Below are 21,674 nucleotides of genomic sequence, written 5' to 3'. Positions count from 1 at the left end.
ACCCCTTTCTGCTGTGGGTGGTTACTTTTCTTAGAGGCGTGGTCTTCCTTGATTGACAACTTAGGTCGACAGGACTCAGTGATTTATCATTTTGCTTTCTGCGCATGCGTGTTCCCAGAATTCAGTATGTTTAATGATATTAATGAACTTCCAGGCATATGCATCATATTATAATGATGGTATAACGAGGCTCAGGTGAGTTGAATGTCCTTGGGGTCTTAATTGTGCGGATGCGAGTGACTGGCTTAAACTGGCACCTAATTCTCTGCCTACTGGTTTCCTTGTGTGAATTAAAATGCCTTCTGGCTTGCTTAATTGTGGGCAGATTAGGGCATTAGGGCGGACCCCTTCTAAGATAGGATGACCTCAGTGTCTTTGCAGGGAAACCCAGAAAACCCCTAATTTTCTTGCCTGACTCTTCAAAGAGCCACGAACCCCTTAGTAGTAGTATGGACGGGAGGTCTCTTCCTTATCTGCTCCCTGCTGAGAATGGCCGTAGTCCCTTCCTGACTCAGTGGGGTCTTGGGTTTCCTGCTGGAATGCCACCTCGGTCCCTAAACAAGGAGAAGATACGAACTTGTTATTTAAGTTGTATATCTGTTAATTTCTATTATTGATTTGCCTGTTAAGGGAAACAGGCTTGGTTAATATATTTCTTAAAGAGTAAAAAAAAAAAAAGACCTTAGGCCTAAAGTCCCCTCCCCCCTCAGATTCTGAGGGCTCTGCCTGGCTTAACACCATTTCTGCTTAACAATGGGCTGATGACCCTTATCAATAGTAAGAGGATCTGAGTCACCACGGCAATGATCAGAATTTGAGGGAGAGGGCCTTTTTCCAAAGAAAAGGGGGAAGAAAACAACTAGGTTTACTAAAAAGATTAACCCTGCAAGAGATGTCCCATATCGTTATCTGCTAAAAGATTAAGAATTTTACAAGTGATGTCCCGTCTCACATATTTTAAGTCGTCTCTAAACCAGTTCTGAACAGCAATGGAGACTGGTTTTGTAGCTCTCTGACTTTGACCTCTTTCTTACTATTTTCCTCTGGAAGCGTGCGCTGCCTTTCATTGTGAGTCCATTTCTCCAACTGTCTAATTTTCATCTGCTATGTAGGGATTCGGGGCTAACATCATATAGATTTTGTATATATAAGTTGTAATTCCCCCAGAAGAATGGATTTATGGTTTAGTTGTGGAAGTAATATGTATAAGATTACATATTAAATTTTACGGGCAGGGAAACAAGTACATAAGAGTTTAAGGTGGCCAGTATGTGAGCATACAGGAACGTGATGGCCAACGCCTAACGCGATGGTGACATAGAGATGCAAACCTTCACATTCGAGGGCGATTTCCTGGAAGTGGAATGCGTGGGCAAGAGTGGAGAGGAAGAATCAGGCCAGCCAGATGCGATGAGGCTGCGGTCCTTGCGAAGTGATTCTTGGGATGCTGTTGGGAAGACTGGGGAAGGAATGGCATTGGGAGGGAGACAGCTGAAGAAGAATGGGTAGAATTTCTTAATGAGATTGTATAGGACAGGCGGAGATGCTCGAATTGCAAATAAGGGCAGTTGGATTTTTCTCATCTTTGTGAAATACCACAAGGTAACAATTATGGCAAACCAAAATAAGGGATTCAGAAATCAAAACCAGGGCCAAGCAGTTGGATTTTTTTTTTATGATCTGAGGTAAGCTATGAAAGGTCATATATATTCCCAGTGACTTCTGTTAAGGAACTTTCAAAAAGCCAAGTCTGTTCTCATGGATTCAAAGTCAAATTCTATTTTACCACCAAAACTGCTGAATTCAATTATCTAATTATAATCTAATATTTTTTATCACCTAAAAGTCAATGTACCAAATATTGACCAGCTTCGGTAAATACAGAGATCCAGAACACAGGGTGAATAAGACACCCATTTACATCTTGAGACTGAATAACACTAATGCAAATACATATACGGAGGCTTGGAACAAGATTATACCTCTTGTAAATGCCGGAAAATTTCCATAAATGATTAAGTATCTGAGGTGGGCCTTGAAGGACGGTTACAATTTTGCAGGTGAAAATGAGGGGTAAACAGCAAGAATAAGAAGGACTGACGGAAAGGGCAGGACTAACAAGATGGCGAAAAAGGGCTAGAATTCTAGAAAGGGTTTGGAGAGGGATGAGTCTGCGAAGCGAGGCAGATTAAAAAGCAATTTTGAGTGCCAAGCATGTACTTTTCCTGGTAGAACAGCAGAGCAGACCAGGTTAAAGCTGTGGTCTCCAACTATTTGTTTGTAACTTTACTTTGAAATAACGTCCAATTTCAGAAAAGTTGCACGAGCATTACGAAGTAGTCCCGTGTACCCTTCACACCGATTCGACAATTAACACCCGAATCCCTGCAACCTCGTTCCTTGAGAACCTCCTTCCTCTCCAACAATTCCGGGGTTTCGTGCGCCCTCTCTCTGCGGGGACTGACCCCCACTTCCGGCCTGGCTGATTCCCATTTACACTCAGGGCCTGAGCTACTCCTGGGAGACACTTCACTCCCAAACTCGGTTCCTCGGGAACAGAACAGGAAAGAGAGCGGGCCGCAGCCCCGCCCCGGGTGTCTCCCGCCGCCGGTGTCTCCGCCCCCAGCGCGGCCCCACGGGCGCCGAGGCGGAAGGGGCGTGGTCCTGGCCGGAAGTCGCCGGGACCCGGAAGTGCGGGTTCGCGTGCTGCGGCTCCAGGAGGCCTCCGGCTGAGAATGGCTCCGGAAGGGAAGACCAAACGGAGGAAAAAGAAGAGTGCTCAGGAGGGTGAGTCGCGCGCGCCACGGGACCCTGGGCTCGGGCGGGTGAGCGGTGGCGCCGGTGTTGCTGAGTCTCTGGCGTCGGTCCCCAGGGAGACCCCGGACTATGGCGGTCGTGGGCCTCTGGCAGGAGACTACCTGGTCGGACAGGTCGCCGACAGCTTAGTCCACGGCGCGCGCCCTTCCGGAGGCGGCCCAGGTCGGCTGGCGGCCCTCTTCAGCTCCGTGGAGCCTCAGCTTCCACCCGTGTTCGTGCCTGTGCCTAAGGTAAGTCACCGATTCCCCTCCGAGTGGCCCAGCAGAGCAGCTTGGAAGCAAGAATCTGCCCTGCAGGGCATGATTTCTTAAATGGGGCAGGTAGGATTAATTTCCAGTAATTGGACATACCGGCGAGAGAGAAAAGATGCTAACTTAGAAAGACCCCCCCTAAATTATTGAAAAGGATGCGGTCTCACACATAACTTCAAACTTTTAACAGGGAACCACCAAAAAAAGGAAACGGGATGAGGAGGAAGAAAGTACCTTCCCAAATCAAAGACCACTTTTGCAAGAACCTGCCAAAAAAGTGAAAGCGAAGAGGAAACTTTCCAATGCCGACAAAAAGTTGGCAGACAGGTTAGTAAAATTCTCTTAGGCGATTGAAGAAATTAGAAATCGAGGTACTTAATCTGCAACAGCTATCTTAACTTTTTGCTCATTCTGTAGTTTTTAACATGGAAAATCTCATACATATTCAAAAGTCGAAAAGATAAGGTCCCCCTCTCTGTGTGTCCAATATCAACTATTATGAAGACTTGGCCAGGCTCATTTCATCTTTACCCCATTCATATCCACCTCCTTAATTGTAAGCAAACTTAAATCTTATACGTTTCATCGGTAAACATTTCAGCATGTATGTAAAAGACGAGTTTGATTTTCTTAAACTCATTCAGAGATCACATTTTCTCCATTAGCCTAAGGTTTTTTTACAGTGAATTTGAATCAAGATCCAAACAGCATAACATCACAGATTCCTAGTTAACTCTCTTCACTCTCCCAGGCCACTCTTCCATCCTCCTCTTTTCGTTTTCCTCTCGTTAGGCGGTCTTGTTATCTGTTCGGAGAGCTATAGACTAGCAGTTGTAGTCTATTGCTTTTTATCCTATTTAATGTATCTGTGCGCATCCTTAGTTTTCTCCCCTCTTTCTCAGGGAAATTGTTGTCTTGTCCCAGGTTAATTCAGGCACCTGTGCCGCGTATACCATGCACTTCCTCTTCTGCCCTCTCCGGGATTATGCCATCAGATGGACTTTTCTGTTTTACATATCCTTGACCTGTCTACCATGTAAACGTGCTCAAGAGTTTCATCTTAAAAAATCCAACCGAACGGAACCCTGCTCACAGTCCCGTGTCTCTGGCACCATTCCCCCAGTCCTTCCCTTCGTAGTCAAGCTGCTAGAAGCAGAAGGCTTTACGTGCGCGCTCTTCCTTTTCTCGATCTGTTCTCTCTTCCGTGCCCTTGGCAGTCTGTGTGTTGTGCTTGTCTTTGCTTGTTCTGACCGTGTTCCTGAAGCAGCGCTCACTGAAGCCATCCTGACCTAGTCGTCATCTTTAATAGGCTAGACAGGCTCTGTCTTACGAGTCCTCTGTTAGCATGTCACATGGCTGCTTTTCTTCTGGAAGCTCTCGGATTTTTCCATAAGTCTCCTCCGATTCTCCTTTTGTCTGTTATTGTTGGAACCTTTTATTCTGACCGCTCCCTAAAGTGATTTTCTTCAGAATTCTGTTCTCAGTCATCTCATGACCCTTTTCTCCCTTCATTCTGGGCCATCTTGTTTGTGCCCGTGAGCCACCATTCTGATCTCTCTCCTGAGCTCTAAACCTGTATGTCTTTGCCCACTGGCTTCTGCACCTGTATGTTCTGTGTACATTTCTAATTCAGGACGCTTCAGACTGAGTTAGTCGTCTTCATCGAACCTGGTCCTCTGCCAGGGGGACCACCAGCCCTCCAGGCGCCTGAGCCGGTGACTTGGGAGTCATCTTACACCCCTTTTCCCCACATACCTGATTAGTTGCCAAGTCCTGATGATGCTGTCCCTTTAAATGATGTGTTTAATCTGTGTTCCCCTGTCCATCCCCTCCGTGGTTCTGGCTGGTCTCTTGTCTCCTTAGTGGTCTCCCTCGTCCCTTTCCTAATTATCTTCTGCTCTGCTGCCTAAATGAGCTTTTTAAGGCATTCTGGTCGTCCTCGGTGGCCCTCCAGCTTCTGTGGGATAAAATCTAAGCACTGCATAGCGGGCACAGTGCTTCTTGACCTGGTTCCCGCCCTGCAGGACTATCTCATTTCCTTTCCTGCTGCTGGGCCCTTTATGTACTGTAGCGAGCAAAGCACTCGACGTGGACCTGCTCCTCGGGGGAGCTCGTGCTCTGCTGGAGGACTCGTCCCGGCCAGCGTTCACTGAGGATCGGCTGCGTGCCAGACGCCTCCTTTCCTCTGAGAAGCCTTTCCTTTTTTCTCTTGTTTCTTTTACGTTTCTACACCGCGTATTATAAATATTGCCATTTTATTGTGAACTTCGCTTTTTTTCTTCAGCCACTGGACGACATTGTGTCGGCAGAGGCCGGAAGTGAGTAGGCACCCAGGAAACAGTGAATGAATGAGTGACTCCTACTACCCAGTGTCTCCCCTCACTCCTTAAGGTCCCGGATCTGTTCTCTTCTTGTTGGACTGATGCTCAGACCTCACTTTATCCGTGGGCACCAACACTTTATATTGTATTTGCTATTTCAGAATTTACTTTTGACGAGCAGTGCTTTAACTATTACAGAACTACTATAAGTAGGAAATCGCAGTTTTCCTCTTGGCCAGATTGCTTTTACATAGTAGTATTTTGCAGGCATATTAACCTTTATAGACCCCGGGGAGTGTCGCAGTGCATCTGGAGCTGTAGAACAGAGAATGGAATTAGACAGCAGGATAGCGTGAGCTAAATCTCGAAGAGCTTTAAATGAAGCAATTTTTGTTTAAATGAACTTTTGTTGTTTGCTATTACCTGGCAGTTTTAACATCTTCAAAATTGAGCTTAACTTGCTTTAACTCTTGAGTGAATGAATGACTTCTACTCCTATTCTAAAGATACCAGTCACTTTTTGATACTGCTATTTTTAAAATTTAGATATATTTGTGGATGGTAAGTTTATAGGTAGGAAAGCCAGAAGTGGGTGGAAAATATTTCTAATCGCTGTGTTTGCCAAACTAGACTTCATTTCTTCTTTTTTACCTTAAAAAGAGAAAATGCTCTAGCAAGTGCTGATTTAGAAGAAGAAATCCACCAGAAACAAGGGCAGAAAAGGAAAACTTCTCAGTTTGGTGTTAAAGTAGCCGATAAAGACGTACTTGATGATGTAGATCACACAGTTGCAAATCAAAGGAAGAAAATTCAGATCAACCAAGAAGAAGAGAGATTAAAGAATGAGAGAACCGTGTTTGTTGGGAATTTGCCTGTCACATGTAATAAGAAGGTGAGTATGTAATCTGTATATTGTAAGGATTCAGAGAAGTTAGTAATTCGTAACTTTACTGTTCCTTTATTGAATAAGCACATAATAAGTCATTGATATATAACTTTATTACACATGATTACATAAATCATTCATAGCTTGATTTCAGTATCTACTCCTCCTGTCCATTCCCATAGTCACTGTTCCCGTTCAGGTTTTCGTAAATCTTATTTGAACTATTACAGTGGCCCCTATCTGTTTTTTTTGTTTTGTTTTATTTTGTTTTGTTTTTTGACATGTCTTATTTTATCCAAATACCAGTCTGCTCCTACATGGTCCAAGAACATGCAAATAATAAACCAAGAAGAAACAGATGTTAAAGATTGGTCTTCAAACATTATAGCCAATGACACCACATTTCTCTATGATCTCGCCAACATAAAACCTCATCCACACCTCGGTGGCCACCAAACCATTCAGCAGAGCTTCCTTAACTGTGAGCTCTTTGAAACTACCAGTTCGAGCGCTAGTGACTATTTTTTCAAGCTCTGAATAACTGTAGGGATCTCAGCAGGAGTTGGAGGAACCAGCTTAGCCTTGGCATAGTGCCACAGTGTAGCCAGTCGCGGCTTCGAGTAAGTTACAGCAGCGTTTACCAGTGCCGGGGCCCGGGGCCTTCTCCGTGAGGTTACGGATAAACCGGGCCATAGTTCTAGGATGGGAAGTCCGTGGCCTCCAACAGCCGGTTCCCCGTTTCTGTTTTTAATTCCAGCCTTATCTCCTGTTTCATGCCACGAGAAGAAAAGCTCAGTTACGTGCAGGAATGTTTATCTCTCCTTCCCCGCATTTTCCCGAGCACTCGAAACAGTGCCTGGCGCATGGCGGAGGGTTGAAAATATTTGTCGTGTAAATGAATGAACACGTCCTAGTTTCCTCCACTCCATGGGGTGGGGGGGTTGTCACCAAACCAAAACACGCCCTTTCCTTTGTGTTCACGTGATAGGCACCCCATCAGCAGTCTCAGGGGTCAAAATCCTGCTCTTCCTTTGAAGGACAATTTGAATTCCACTTTCTTAAAAACAGAATGGTACAAAAAACTGACTTCCTGGATTTTCCCTTTTTCCCTTGCCCTTTTGTCTCGCATTTGATTTATCATTATTTCCTAGAGCAGTACACATTTGTAGCATAGCTTTGGTTATCCAGCTTCCTGTTAGATTTTAAGTGGTTCAAGGCCAGGGAGTGCGTGTGGTGCTTTGCACATTTGATACATTGTTTATGAATCAGGATTGGTTGTAGTTCTAGCTGTAAAACATACGTTCTTCACATCCTGAGCCAGTCACATCCTGAGCCAGTCGTAAGAATAATGTATGAAATTCGCACTAGATTTTTCTTCAATCCTAGTGATCCTGTTTCCAGACAGTTGGGGAATTTCTCATAATGATATAAGCTTCCTCAAAATTCATTTCTGGTTTAAGCCAAAGTGAAAAGATGAGAGAATCTGTCTAATATATAATCTTAGTTTACGTGTAAACATTATCAAAGATTGAAACACCAAAATGTGTACTTACGGATCCTAACATGAACTGTGTTTTCTTTTTCTTGGTAAGTTTCAGTCAAATTTTTCTGTTTTCCAACTGAATCGTCACCTACTTTTCCTGAAATGTTCTTAAAGCCTGGCATTAAAAGATTATCACACAGTTTTACGTAATTCCTTTTTGTAGCGTTTATTCGATATTCTGAAAGTGGACTAAAATATATGTGTTTTTTATTTTAGAAGCTGAAGTCATTTTTTAAAGAATATGGACAGATAGAATTTGTACGATTTCGTTCTGTGGTATGTTTTCTTCCCCTTTAAAATTGCATCGTTCTAAACGTATTGCATTCAACTTAGACTTATCACTGTGTCGGCGTTAGTGGGGAGCACTTGACTTTAGCCTTTAGGATCAATAGATTCCAATCCAGCCCTAGAGAAGAGTCGCCCTTAGAATCTGTTGCTGACTCTTGTCTTTGTTAAATAGTTCAGTGAGTTCACGTAGTAAAATCCTTGTCACTAAGGCCAACACTGTGTTTGGGAGAATGGATGGGTGACCTGTTTGCTGTGTCGGTCGAGTAGGCAGAAACGTTAATACTTCCTGAATAGCATTTCTGGAATCGTGGGCATTCAGCATGGGGGTTTGTGTGGCTGTTGCAAACAGACTTGTACTCTGAGCATAGAAAGATGAATCGTTTTTTAAAAAATCAATTTAATGTTAACACTTTCTAGAAATGAATGGTGTCTGACTTCATCAGCTGAGCATCCTTTAGGCCAGTTATAGCCGTGTTCCTTGGAACATGAATTAAGCACCATTCGTATGTCTTAATGTAATATGTATTATGTATTAGAAATGTTTATTCTTTGTCTCCGACTGCTCTCACGTGATTCAAAATGGAGTTTCTCAACCTCGATCCTGTTGAGATTTTGTGCTGGATAAGTCTTTGTTCTTCGAGGCTGCCCTGTGCATTATGGGATGTTCAGCAGCATCCCTGGGCAGTGCCCACTAGATGCTAGTAGCACTCGGCCAACCCCGGTTGTAACAACCAGAAATATCTCCAAACATTGCCAGATGTCCGCAGAGGGCAAAAGTGCCCACTTCTCTAAGTAGACATTTCCCAAGGTCTGGGCACAGTCTCCATAACTGCCATCATGGTGTTTGTTTCTCACTTTCAATACGTATATTTCGTCTGCCCTTCTGAGTCCCATTTCCCCACGTCATACCCTTGCCGGGCACCTCCACGCGGGTGTCTTGCCAGCACCCCAATTTCAGCACGTCTGCGCGTAGCTCCAGCCTGTGCTGCCCACTGGTTTTCTTGTGACTTAGTGCCACCGTGCTGCAAGCTGTGTCCTTGCTCTTGACTCTTCTTTGGCCCACCCACCCTAGTGTTTGTCACCTCTGTCTGTTTTTCACCTGTGCTTCCCACGGTGACTCATTCCTTTATTTTTCCATTGTCTCACTTAAGTTCTCATTACTTCTTGTCGGAATAGCTGCAGAGGCCTCTTGTGGTTTCTGCCTGCGGTCTACCTTAAATTGATCCAGCATGCCACTGTCAACTCGGTCTTCTCAAAGGACTTCTTCCCATGACTCCTGCCCCACCCCTCACCCCCGGCACACTGCAACACTGTCGTTCTGATTAAGCATTTCCCTAGAGTGTTTTTAATCACGTTATATCAGAGTAAGATATTTAGAATTCAGTTAATTAAAATATAATTGATTTGAAGTAACGTTTCAAATAATGAATTTTCTTTAATGCTCTTTTTTCCTCTTAAAAGATTCCAGCAGAGGGAACTCTGTCCAAAAAGTTGGCAGCGATAAAGTAAGTTTATCATTAAAGGGAGTAATCTTAAACGCTTCCATTTTATTTGGATAATACATCACGCTTTGCTAGTTTCCTTATGTGTGTAATAGTACATACGTTTGTCAGATGTTTATCTTTAAGCCTTAACGTAAACTGTAGAGTCATAGAAAGCATTGTAAAATGACGTACTAGAAAAGGCGCCATGAGAAAATTTAAGGATGTTTAATTGGGTGTAGTGTTTGAAGAAAATAGGAAAGTTTCATATGTAAATATTCTAATATAAATCATAAATACCATATTTCATCAATTCTAAGGCACGCTTTTTCCCATATCTTAAAATTTTGAAATCAAGATGTAGCAAAATCAGGGGTGCCCCATCGTTGATTGGCTGGTCAGGTTCCAGAGAGAATTCCTGTTTGCCCCCATTGGTCGCCTGGGGCTACTGCCAGCCGAGACCTCTTTAAGGCCTCTGTCTGAGGGTTCGGGAACCATACTGGTAGATGCTTCAAGTTCTCAGGGGACTTTCCCGACCCTTTTTCTACCTAGTCCCAGGGGTAAGATGTGGCAAGTTTTCTTGCTCTCCATTTATTTCTCATTTGTTTTTTTAATTGAAATATAATCGACACATAACATTATGTAAGTTTGGGTCATACGACCTCGATTTTTAATTTACCTTCAGTTTTATGCAGATTTTTATTAGTCTCCTAATCTTGGGTGCTTCTTCTTTCTCACCAGTACATGAAATGATGGATTTTACAACCAGAGATGTGTATATTAGATAATACCCATGCCTTGATTTACGAGTTTTTTTTTTTATGTGAGTTTTTTAATACGTGTTAAATTCCCCCACCCCCGTTTACGCGGGCTTTTTATACACGGTTTCCATTTACACGGTTTCAGTTCTTTAATTTTCATCTCCATTATTGGCGATTACTTTTTCTAAAAAAACAATAGCTTAACTCAGCAATGTACAAAGAACTAATACTAACACACAGTTAATGATCTTCCCATTCACTGGATGGCAGATAGAAAAGTGCGGACAACTACTGGTTTTTTGGGATTGGTTTTATAAATGTTTTTACTGTAGAACCTGAAAATTATATGAAGGAAAAATGTCTTCCTTTTAAAATACTTTTACTTTTAGATAATGCACCTGCTCATCCACACAATTTTAGAGCATCCAGACATAAACATTGTATATTTGCCACCAAATACAACTTCCTCGATCCAACCTTTAGATCAAGGCATTTTTTCCACCTTTAACTTGATTATATTAAACGGAGTTTCAGAGATTTTAGTAAACGTGAAAATAATGGATCACTTACAGTTACAAAAGCCTGGATTTAAATACACAATTTTAAGTCGTATCAAGAATATTGCTTTAGCTTTGAGTGCTGTAAAGCCGTCAACTTTAAATGCTTGCTGGAAAGCAGTATGGCCAGAAGTGGTGGTACCAGGGAATATGGTTCCAACAGCTGAAGAGTGACTCAGTGGCATTATTAATTTATTAAATAAATTTCAAGAAGAGGGCGCTGCCAATTTGAATGTAAATGATATTAACGAATTACTGGTTGATCACGAATTAACTCATAATTAATTCGCTTAATATCTGAAGCCCATCCTGCCAATGAATACGGCAGTGACCTTGAACCAGTTTCATTCACGGCAGTAAATATTACAAAGCTCTTCCATTGGCCACAAAACTGGAAACTGCAATTCTAGATATTGATCCGAACATCCAACGAGCTTTAACATTTCGGAAAGGTTTTTTTAAATGTTGTAGTGAATATTTAAGAATTTATGAAAACTTAGCAAAAGATGAGGTTGGAAAAAGATCGTCTAAAAACATAAACGTAAATAATGAAACGGAAGCAGCACTTCCAAATATTTCGAGCGATGAAGATAGTGACTTTGCGCCAGTTAAAAAGAGAAGGTTGATTGCAGTAGACTCCAACAGTGAGTAAAATTTATTTTGGTTTTTCTGAATTTTCATCAGCATTTTTTTGAGGAAGTACGTGAAATATTTTTATGCCTTACATCGGCCTGTCGGTTTTTGTTTTTCGTACTGGCGGACTCTTCTTACGCAATTTTTCTTCCACGTAAAAAACAGACATGTGGAACGGATAATCACGCAAATCAAAAGACAGATGAATATTAGACCTTTATACATAGTTACATTAGATGAAATATAATGGTGTACTTTAAAAACATTTCTGGGAATCCTGTCATACCAAGAGTTTCGCGTGGCAGCAGCCCCATTTGACATCTTGGCGAGCTCATTCCCACGTTCATTTCTGACTTGGGATTTTTGGCAGGCCGGGTTGGTCCCAGTGTTTTCCCAGAACCGTCACAGCCCCGGGCATATAGTGCTTGATAAGCGTGTGTCCTTGACTCTGGTAACGTTTGTTGAGATGACCAAACATGAGCCCTTCTGTGTCTAGGGAGTCGTTTAGGTGCCGCGAGGAGCGGATACAGCCCTTCTTCTGTGGGCTGTATGGGCTTTTATTGCCGGTGAGGCTGAAACCAGGGGCCCAATCTTCGGCAGAAACGAGGTTCCGAGGGGCGTATGTAAGAGTGGAGCTGAGAGGTTTGGGCGCCAGAATAATGGAGTTCGCTCACCGCGATGGCCATCAGCCTACCCCTGCCCCCAGCTGAGAAATTTTAAATTTAATTGTTTGGATAAGTAGCGAAGCACATGGTTAGAAATAAACAACTATAAAAGCGTACACAGTGGAAAGTTTCTTACGACACCCTTTTCCTGGTCAGCCAGTTCCCTGCTCCAGGCGGACGCTGTCTTCACTTCCTCGTGTCACCTGCCAGGCCAGGGACAGTTGGTGCATTTACACCTCGGTACACGTGTGTGTTCTCCACTTTCGACACGGTGGGGGTTCAACACGTGCGCTGCTCCACGTCTCGCGTTTTCCACTGACTGCCACTCGGAGGTCTGTCGCCAGCAGTGGGGACATCGCCTCCCCGTCCGTTCTGTTCAGAGCATCCTAGCATTCCAGAAGGTGCACCGCGGCTCGCCTTAACAAGCCCTCCTCAGTGGGCGTTTGGCGGGTCCAGTCTCGTGGCCATCGCCAGTAATGCTGGCGTGCGTGACCTTGTACTTAGCAGTTTTCCCCGTTTGCGAATTTGTAGGATAAACTTGTAGTAATGGAATTGCTCAGTCGAAAAGGCGTTTGCTTTTGTAGTCGTGAGTGCTGTCCCATAGAAATGGAACCTCCTCACGTTCCCACACCTTTACCCACAGTGTGTTTTTGAGCGTTTTGATCATAGACAGCCTGATAGGTGAAAGTGGTATTTCTCCTTTGCATTTCTCATGTGAGAGCATCTTCTGTGTATTCAATACATTGGTGACCCCTTTTATCTGAATTGTTGCTTTCCTTTACCATTTTTTTCTGTTGAGTTGTTTCTCTTACGGATCTGTGAGACGTTATGGAAATCAGGCTTCTGTGATTTGAGTTACAAATATTGTTCCCTGTTTTCATTGGCTTTTTTGCTCTGCTTACAGGGGATTTTGCCATGTCAAATATTTTTTGCTTTCTCATTTAGTCAAAAACGTTTTTTAACTTAAAAATTTTTTTAATTTTAAAAAGAAATGTAAGGTTTTTCTTTTAAGGTATAATTTACCTTCAGTAAACTGCAAATACTTGAAATGTATGATTTTACTAACATTTCATATGCACTTACGAAATCATGGCCGCTGTCCAGATACTGAATACCTCATCACCCAAGTTTCATCCCCCCACGCCACCCCACCCCCAGCAACCACTGAGCTGCTTCCTGTCTCTGTATGCTAGTCTGCATTTTCTGGAATTGTCTGTAATGGACTCATCATATAGGAAATCTAGTCTAGTGGGGGTTTTGAGCTGCATCCATATTGCTGGATGCTCAGCGGCTTGTTCTTTCCATGGCCAGTAGTTCCCGTTGTATGGAAGTGCCAGTCGATGGACGGTCCCTCACCTTATCTTCTAAGTCGCTGATTTGATCTTCTACGTCATTTAATCTAATGTCGAGTCTCCGTAACATATTCTTCATTTCTGACTGGTTCTTTTTTGTGTTTACTATCTCCATATTTGTTTTCTGTCTGTTTCTTAAAGTTCTCATCGAGTTTCCCTGCTCTTCCCCTAAGTTCACTGAGCATCCTCATAACCAGTGTTTTGTATATGTGTTGCCAAAGCAAGCGCTACAGCCAGTGTTTTGAACTCCGCATCTGGTAGATTGCTTGTCTCCATTTTGTTAGTTTTTTTTCTGGAGCTTTGTTCTGGGTTCCCTGCCCCCCCGCACTTGGGACATGTTTCTTTGTCTCCTCATTCTGGCTGCCTCCCTGTGTTTGTTTCTACGTACTAAATAGGGCTGCTGAGTCTCCTGGTTTTAGCAGAGTGGCCGTATGTAGTAGGTGTCCTCTGGGGCCCAGCAGTGCAGTCTTTCCTGGTCACCTGAGCCGGATGCTCCAGGTGTGTTTTTTGTGTGGGTGGTGTGTACCCTCGTGTTGTAGTTGAGCCTTGGTTGCTGTTGGCACGTCAGTGGGAGGGATTGACACTCAGGCTGATTGGTTGTGAGGCTTGACTGGTGAGGGGCTGACCCTGTGGAGCAGGATTCTCTTGAGCAGGGCTCCGGGGCCTGCCCAGTCTGCCCTGTGGGTTTGCTGTGCTTTGATGCGGCTCCGGGAGTTGCTCCAGCTCGGTCTGAAGCCGGCCACCAGGTGTGCTGGCCCTAGGGAGGGGCCCTGCCACAGGCCAGGTTCAGCCGCAGCCTGCACCCTGCCCTGGGCCATCTAGCAAGAGTGACCAAACAGTCCACAGGTGTCTTCTACCCGTGCTGAGCTTGGAGGTGTCTCAAGAGGCCAAACAGCAAACCCAGGCCGGCTGCCGCTGGTGCCAGGCTGGGGCACACCAAGGCCAAATGCTGCTTATTTGTGAACCTTTGAGAAATTTTAAGAAAGTCTGCAGCATGAGCCAAAACAGGCTGTTTGTATGGAAGAGCCCTTGAAATTGGCTTGGGTGGGCCCCAAATTGGGTGGGACAGGATCTCAGGGAATCACCAGGGCTGGGCGACCAGTGTCAGCCAGGTTGATGGAGACTCAGAGGTGGTGGCTGCCTGTCACACCGGGAGCGGGGAGAGCCCAGCAGTGCCCTCTGCATGTCCCCAGCATGTCTGTCTAGGGGGAAGCTGCCCATCTAGCCCTCACCCTGTAGCCGGACAACTTAGTTCTCCATGTGTCCCTGGCGCCCTTCAAGCAGCTGCCTTAGTGCTGGAGCTCAGAGCGAATGAGTCCATCGATGATGAGTCCACGCACGGGCCCTTTAAGAGGATGCCTGGGACTCCAGCCATCCTCTGTCTCACTCAGTTGCCATCCCCGCTGGTTTTCACAGCCATAAGTTGTGGGGACTTCTCTTCCTGGCACTGGAACCCTGGGCTGCGGAGCTTGCTGTGGGTCTGGGACCCCTGCTCCTCAGCATCCCACGTTGGTGTGGGTCCAGCCCGTTTGTGTCTCTTCCCCTCCTACCAGTCTCCATGTGGCCTCTCGCGTATGTCCCCAGTTATAGGACTTCTGTTCAGATAGACTTCAGGTGACTCCCAGTGATGGCTCTTTGTAGTTTAGCTGTGATTATGATGTGGTTGTAAGAGGAGGCAAGCGCAGCATTTTCCTACTCTGCCCGCTTGACCGGAAGCCTGTGGCTGGCCTTTTTGAGGGTGTTTTTGAAGAGCAGTGTAGAGAGTACTGTTGTTTGGCAGTCTGGTGGGGACAGTGGGTTCTCTGTTGTCCTGGTCCGGCCTCAGATGCAGGCAGGCCCTCGTGTTTATACTTCAGAAGTGTGCCTGATCGGCCAAACACCACCTTGTGCCTTTGGTGGGTCTTGTACTGGGGAACAATTCCCACCCCTCACCCAGGGGTAGGAGGCTGCCCTTCCTCCGGCCATAAGGGGTCTTCTCTGTGCCCTGGGGGGACAGGGTGTGGCGCCTCTGCCCTAGAGGCTGAGCCTTCCCCATACCAGCTTGGGCCCTTCTGTCCTCCAGGGCGACCACCAAGGATGCGCCCTGCCTCCTTCCTCCCTGCATCAGTCATTCCCTGGGACCCTGGCAGAAGACAGCGGAGCAGAGCCTGTGAGGGCACACTTCCTGCGTCGGCCTCCTGGGGTTCCATGTCAGGCCCACCACACGCTTGGATTTAGCAGTTAGTAAAATCATAGCCGAATCTTCCCGGCCCGCCCGCGCTCGTCAGGCTCCTCACCCGTGAGCCTCTGCTGCCTTCTGCCTCCTCAGACAAACCTGTCCTTTCTTAGTTTTCAGGCTGCTTGGTTCCCCATGATTTCGGCTCTCTGATGGCTTTGACAGAAGTTACAATGTTCTAGGTTATTTGGCGTCTTCGTCTTTGGGATGGCAGTGATGCTATTTCTGGCTTCCTCCCTTCTGGGTGGGGATAAAAATGTAGATGTCACTCAGGTCTGGACGGACGTCTGAGTTCATTAGTTAAAAATCCTCCATCAGGCTTGATGCAGGACATGTTCTTGCCAGGGATCGAGGGCAGAGCTGGGTGCCTGCCTTCTGTGGTCCCGGTGCCAGGGAGATCGTTTGTCACGGAGTAGCAGCACGCTGCAGCCACTGAAATTTTTTAAAGTCGCTTTCCGTTTATGTCGTCTTAGGGTTTGTCTCAGTCTGTTCAGGCTGCTGTAACAAAATACCACAGACTGGGTGTCTTACAAACCACAGATGTTTATTTTTCACGATTTCAGGCCGGGAAGTCTGAGATGCGGGTGTGGCAGCGTTGTGTCGCGGTGACGCTTTGTAAGCCAGCCCTTCTCTCTGTGTCCTCACATCACCGAAGGGTCTGGGGACTCTGTGGTGTCTCTTTTAAAGAGCACTAATCCTGTTCATGAAGACCTTACCATCATGACCTAAGCGCCTCCCCAAGGCCTCACCTGTTACCATCACAGTGGATTCCAGCACGTGAATGTGGGGTCACACAAACGTGAAGGCCCTGGGGTTACACGGGGACGTGTTGACTTGGGTGTTGTCAGCTGCGGCGTGCGGCGTGGGAGGAGTAAGGGCTCTGGAGTCAGACGTGGTTTAAGTCTCAGACTGGCCGCTCGTTACCTCATAGTCATCGTCACAGACTTCACGTCTCAGCTTCCTCATCCATAAGGTCACAGCTGACACCCCCGGTGGAGACAGAAGCTAAGCGAGACAGTTCTCGTCTGTGCTGATCGAAAGTAGAAAACAAGCTGTGTTTATTTTAGTGACTTTGACATTTAACAAGTTTTATATTGTATTTCGTGTGTATGTGTTTGTGCGCAGACGTAAAATTCATCCCGATCAGAAGAATATTAACGCTTACGTCGTGTTTAAGGACGAGAACTCTGCGGCCAGAGCTCTGAGCAGGTAATCTCATCTCTCTCGAGGTCGGAATGGTCACTGTATTGAAAAGTATGTGTGAGTTTTTTTTAGTCTTTGGTTTCACTTTAGAGCAAACGTTACAGTAACTCTGCTCATTTTTAACGGCCATTTTCCCTTTGTATGTATAATACAGAAATGGGGCCCAGATTGCTGACGGATTTCGTATTAGAGTTGATCTGGCGTCAGAGACCTCATCTGTAAGTAGTACGTGACTTGTTTAAGGGACTTCGTAACTAGAGTCTTACAGAGAGAAACGTTTTCTTCTGAGCTTTTGTTAGGAGTAGAATCAGCAGCGAGCATGAGGGAAGCACGGGAGGGAAGAGCCTTTGCCCACTGTGGTCACAGCGTTGGTGCCTAGAACAGCACAGGACTTAAGTCACTTTAGCTTCTGGAGCGTGACTTCCCACTCCCGCCATTAATGCATGATCATAGGCTGGAAGGTAGATTGGTATTGGTCTGGGCAAACACCTTATTTTATAGATTGAGGTTTAGAAAGTTAAAATATTCAAAAGCTTTGAGTCTCTACTATGTCAGCCGTCAGTACTTACAGTACCAGTTCTGTAAGAGTTCCCAGTTTAAAGGTGAAGATAAGCAGATGGGCTGATCGTGGCACTCTTTTCTGATAAATACTGTCATAAATGCACGCGAATGGGACGTTTGACTTGGGGAGGTAGCAGCAAGAAGGGACAAAGGAGAGTTTCTAAGAGAACAGAGTTACATCTGTCTTGCAAGATGAGTCGGTATTACCTGGGCAAAAAAAAAAACTTGAAGAAGATGAGGATATTGGGCATGAAAAACAGTAGGAATGGCGGGGCCCCCACTGGATTTGCGTAGGGATTGGCAAGAGCTCGATGCAGGTGTTGGGGGTAGAGTGGCGAGGGCAGCAGCACGAGCCGCCGATGGAGCGGCAGGTGGAGGCTTGGTCCCCACGGCGCGTCTGGGTCTTGTCTGGGCTGCACAGGTTTACACGCCGAGTGACGTGGTCAGGTTTGCGTTTTACAGCCGTCTTGCGTGACGGGTGAAGGTTGGGTTGTAAGGGCTCACCAGAGAGGCATGAAGGACGTTACTGTCAGCATCGGTGACCTGGTCGAGAAGTGGCAAAGGCCTGGTTGCCATCCCTGGCTTTGATGATGGACCTAGCAAAGGGTCAGCAAACTGGCCCGAGGGACAAACCCACCGTCCCCTGCTTTTCAAAATAAAGTTTTATTAGCATGCAGCCACACCCAGTAGGATAAGTATGGCGCTGTAAGGGCAGAGGCCCCGCGCCCCGTCGAGCCTGCCGTCCATATTCGCCATCTGGCTCTTCACCCCCACGGAGCACACCTGCCCCGAGCACGGCCAGGGGTAGGCAGTGCTCCCTGTGAAGAGACGCCCACTCCCGCGGCCTCCCTCACAGTCCAGCCGAAAGGACAGGAGAGACGATCAAACGAGGGACCAATGTGTGGTTAAGTCAGGAGGTGAGGGCCTGTCACACACGTGGGGTGAGGAAAAGGCAGGCTGGGTTTTAGGGTGGCTTCCGTTTTCTGCTGCAGCGGATGATTTTTATTGATCCTCTTTGTGTTTCAGAGAGACAAGCGGTCGGTGTTTGTGGGGAATCTCCCGTACAGTAAGTTTGCTTAAACAAACGGACTACTTCTTGTCGTTAAAATAATGGAAATAACCATCGAGTAGTCATGTAATGTTTTGCCCTGAGAGTAACTTTGAGAAGCGTGGACGGCGACTCGACCGATTCCACGGGGCCGCTGACGGGCTGCTGTACACGGCTCCAGCGACTCCAGGCTTCGCTTCCATTTGGTCGAATTTGCTTTTAGAGGCTGAAGAGCCTGCGGTCGAGGAGCACTTTTTGGACTGCGGGAGTGTCGTGGCAGTAAGGATCGTGAGAGACCCGCGCACAGGCGTCGGCAGAGGGTTTGGCTTTGTGCTCTTCGAGGTATGGGAGACTAAAGTGTTGTCACTGTCCTTTGAAATGCGCCGGGAGGGCTCGTCACGCTGTTTCATCATGCAGAATAACTGTCACTGCCACCTTCAAACTCTACCTTAAGAAAACTAAACTCATGACCCACTGTGACAGAGACTCATGCCTAACCAGGTGTTCCAGTTCCCTGTTCCTCCCCGCCAGTGTCGTTAAATAACGTTTTAGATCCCGGATATTACGGTATCTAAATAACCGAATCTCTACCTTCTATAAAATGGAGAGAAGGATTGGCTCTTCACCCTTTATACAAAATTGGTTTTATTTAATTCACTAAATATTAACCCGCATTCCGTGCCTGACGTTAGAAGAATGTACCGTCGGGTGGCTCTTGAGTTTTTCGAACCCCCGCGACATTCGTACATTGTCTCTGTTTTTCTTGTGCCTTCTTTTTTATAGTTGAACTTATCTGTGAACGTAGTTTCGCAACCTGTTTTGTGTTGTTTTCTGTTGTGTGAGGATGTTCTATCGAGCGATGTAATATAATTTATACTGCCTTTTCCCTAACGTTTCTCCAATGTCAAACATTTGCAGTGTTCTCTATTTTCCCCTCTAAGAATGAAATTGGAGTGCTCATGTTTTTTCTCTAAATGTTCACCTGCGTTTTTGGGTTACTTCTTTAGGACAGATGCCAAGATAAGTGACCATTTTTAAGGCTCTTGACATGTATTACCAGATAGTTTTAAGAAAGGTCTTCACGGCCTCATTGCCATATTGTATCTTATCTTACTGTCTCTCTGCTCTGTCTTCCATTACTTGACAAGTTTCTGAAATCTTTATAAACCATCTCATTTATACTCAGGGTTGTTAGCATGCAGCGGTTCTATATTAGAATAAAAGAATAATAGAACTTTGGGTCCGAATGGTACCCTACAAGGCATCTACTCCAGCATCTCAGGGACCGCTCTCAAGCCAACAGATACAGGGGCGCTTTTGCAGAAAGGGCCTAGTGAGAAGGAATTCATTGGTTCGAAAGATTGCATATGACTCATCTAGTTAGTTGAAACTTTGTTTTACAATGAGCAAAACCTATTGGATTGTGATTTACGGTTGTAAGGTGCAGTTTCAACTAACTAGTTATTTGACAAGGCAGCTCGAGTGCTTCCTGGAGGAAAATGTGGGGAGGAGGATTAAAAGCAGACGGCAAGCACAACTGCTAGAGCACTGGCCTTGGACTTCTTGGGTGTGGAAATGGGAGGGGCTTCTATGTGCAAGCTTGAAAACTCTGCTAATCCATTAAAGTAATTTTACTAGTTTCTTTGCAGACGAATTTCTGATTGAAATTAATATGTTGATTTTCATTGCAGAATACAGATGCCGTTCATCTTGCTCTGAAGTTAAACAATTCTGAACTGATGGGAAGAAAACTCAGAGTCATGCGTTCTGTTAATAAAGAAAAATTAAAACAAAATTCAAATTCCAGTTTGAAGAATGTTAGTAAACCTAAGAAGGGACTTAATTTTGCCTCAAAAAAGGTAGGACATTCCGAAAGTTTATTTATTGGAGAAAAAGCTGTTCTTGTCAAGAAGAAAAAGAAAGGACAGAAGAAAAGTGGACAGATCAAGAAACAGAAAAAACAGAAGTAGCAATCCAAAGCTTTCTTTTTTCCCACTGGGTAGTGGTAATAAAAATGTGGCGAACTCACGTAATGAGTTTCAGAATTTTTTATGGATGGCGTATGTGAACATGGAAACTTTTTTAGTTTAATCATATTTTAATAGTACCTTTGAAGCATTTAAGATATAGGCAGATTAGACACCATGGATTATATGTTATTGCTGATGAGATGATTTAGACTTAGGGTAAACGTTTGGAATTTTAGCGGTTATATATTATTTTAACGAGCGTTAGAAATATTTAATTAACACTTCAGTTATTTCGAGAATTACTTGGAATGAGACTAAATTAAAAAGTAAATTTAAAAATAAAACAATAAACTTTAATACTGATTTTACCTAGACAAAGTAAGCAATTCAAGTGAGAATACTGGTCAAAGGTCCAATAATCCTTAAGAAGAAAAGTTTGAAGGCTCTTGTAATTTCCAGGGACCGGATATTTTATGCTTAGTATCCATCCTCTCTGGTGCTTAGAACCTTGTTTTTCGTAAGGAGGATTCAGTAAATACTTGTTACTTGATAATTCTTGAGCATTTTTGCATCTGTTTCTAGTTAAATTTATATTAAGATGCATCATTTATAGACTATAGACTCTCTATAGATACATATAGTTTATAATTTTATTGGGTATATTTTATTTTATAGTATATACGTATATAAATTTATATAATTTTAGTGTCCTTAACAGAGAGCGTTCCTTTCGGTTTCTTAGGTTTTCATGTAAAGAACCCTGGACTGGGGTGTAAGGGCATCTGCTTCTTGACCCAGCTCTCTGGCTGTGCACACATGACCTTGGACAAGCCTCTCTACTCTTTATCTAAATATCTTGGTGAAATAAGGGGCTTGGACCAGATCAGTGGTTTCACACTCTTGACTGTGATCTGCAATAGCATTAATTTTATATTGTGATCAGTCTGAACCTGGATGGATTTAACTGACTTGGAAATTTCACATGACAGTACTGGTCCTTACTACAAGTGTTGGCACCTAATATTTTTAATTCTATTTTCTTAAAAACACGGGTGGTGACCCAGTAAGGTCATCTCACAACCCACTAAGGATTCCACTCAGAAATGTGTGCCTCGGGGACCT

The 21,674-nt window shown here is 44.8% G+C and overlaps 1 protein-coding gene and 1 pseudogene across 1 annotated transcript; one reads left to right on the top strand and one right to left on the bottom strand.

Annotated features, from left to right (window-relative positions):
• The first annotated feature begins 2,658 nt into the window (after positions 1 to 2,658).
• On the top strand, positions 2,659 to 20,611 carry RBM34 (RNA binding motif protein 34). Its single transcript, XM_039850295.1, has 11 exons — positions 2,659 to 2,787; positions 2,872 to 3,047; positions 3,259 to 3,395; positions 6,050 to 6,281; positions 8,035 to 8,094; positions 9,568 to 9,611; positions 16,896 to 16,979; positions 17,128 to 17,191; positions 18,561 to 18,600; positions 18,806 to 18,924; positions 20,274 to 20,611. The coding sequence occupies exons 1-11, from the start codon at positions 2,736 to 2,738 to the stop codon at positions 20,550 to 20,552; spliced, it is 1,287 nt and encodes a 428-aa protein (XP_039706229.1). The 5' UTR covers positions 2,659 to 2,735; the 3' UTR covers positions 20,553 to 20,611.
• On the bottom strand, positions 6,548 to 7,096 carry LOC120592557 (ATP synthase subunit g, mitochondrial-like; annotated as a pseudogene).
• Positions 20,612 to 21,674: the final 1,063 nt, after the last annotated feature.

This window comes from Pteropus medius, unplaced genomic scaffold (assembly GCF_902729225.1).
Source record: "Pteropus medius unplaced genomic scaffold, Ma_sr-lr_union100, whole genome shotgun sequence".
Lineage (NCBI taxonomy): Eukaryota > Metazoa > Chordata > Mammalia > Chiroptera > Pteropodidae > Pteropus > Pteropus medius.
Note: the sequence above shows the minus strand (reverse complement) of the source record. Positions and strands in the feature narration are given on the sequence as shown.

What these genes read in the sequence shown, in the direction of transcription:
- RBM34 (XM_039850295.1), top strand. Translation starts at nt 2,736, where the DNA reads ATGGCTCCGGAAGGGAAGACCAAACGGAGGAAAAAGAAGAGTGCTCAG. An exon ending in GCGGCCAGAGCTCTGAGCAG is followed by an intron (nt 16,980 to 17,127) that starts GTAATCTCATCT and finishes TGTATAATACAG; the next exon opens with AAATGGGGCCCAGATTGCTG. An exon ending in TGGCGTCAGAGACCTCATCT is followed by an intron (nt 17,192 to 18,560) that starts GTAAGTAGTACG and finishes TTTGTGTTTCAG; the next exon opens with AGAGACAAGCGGTCGGTGTT.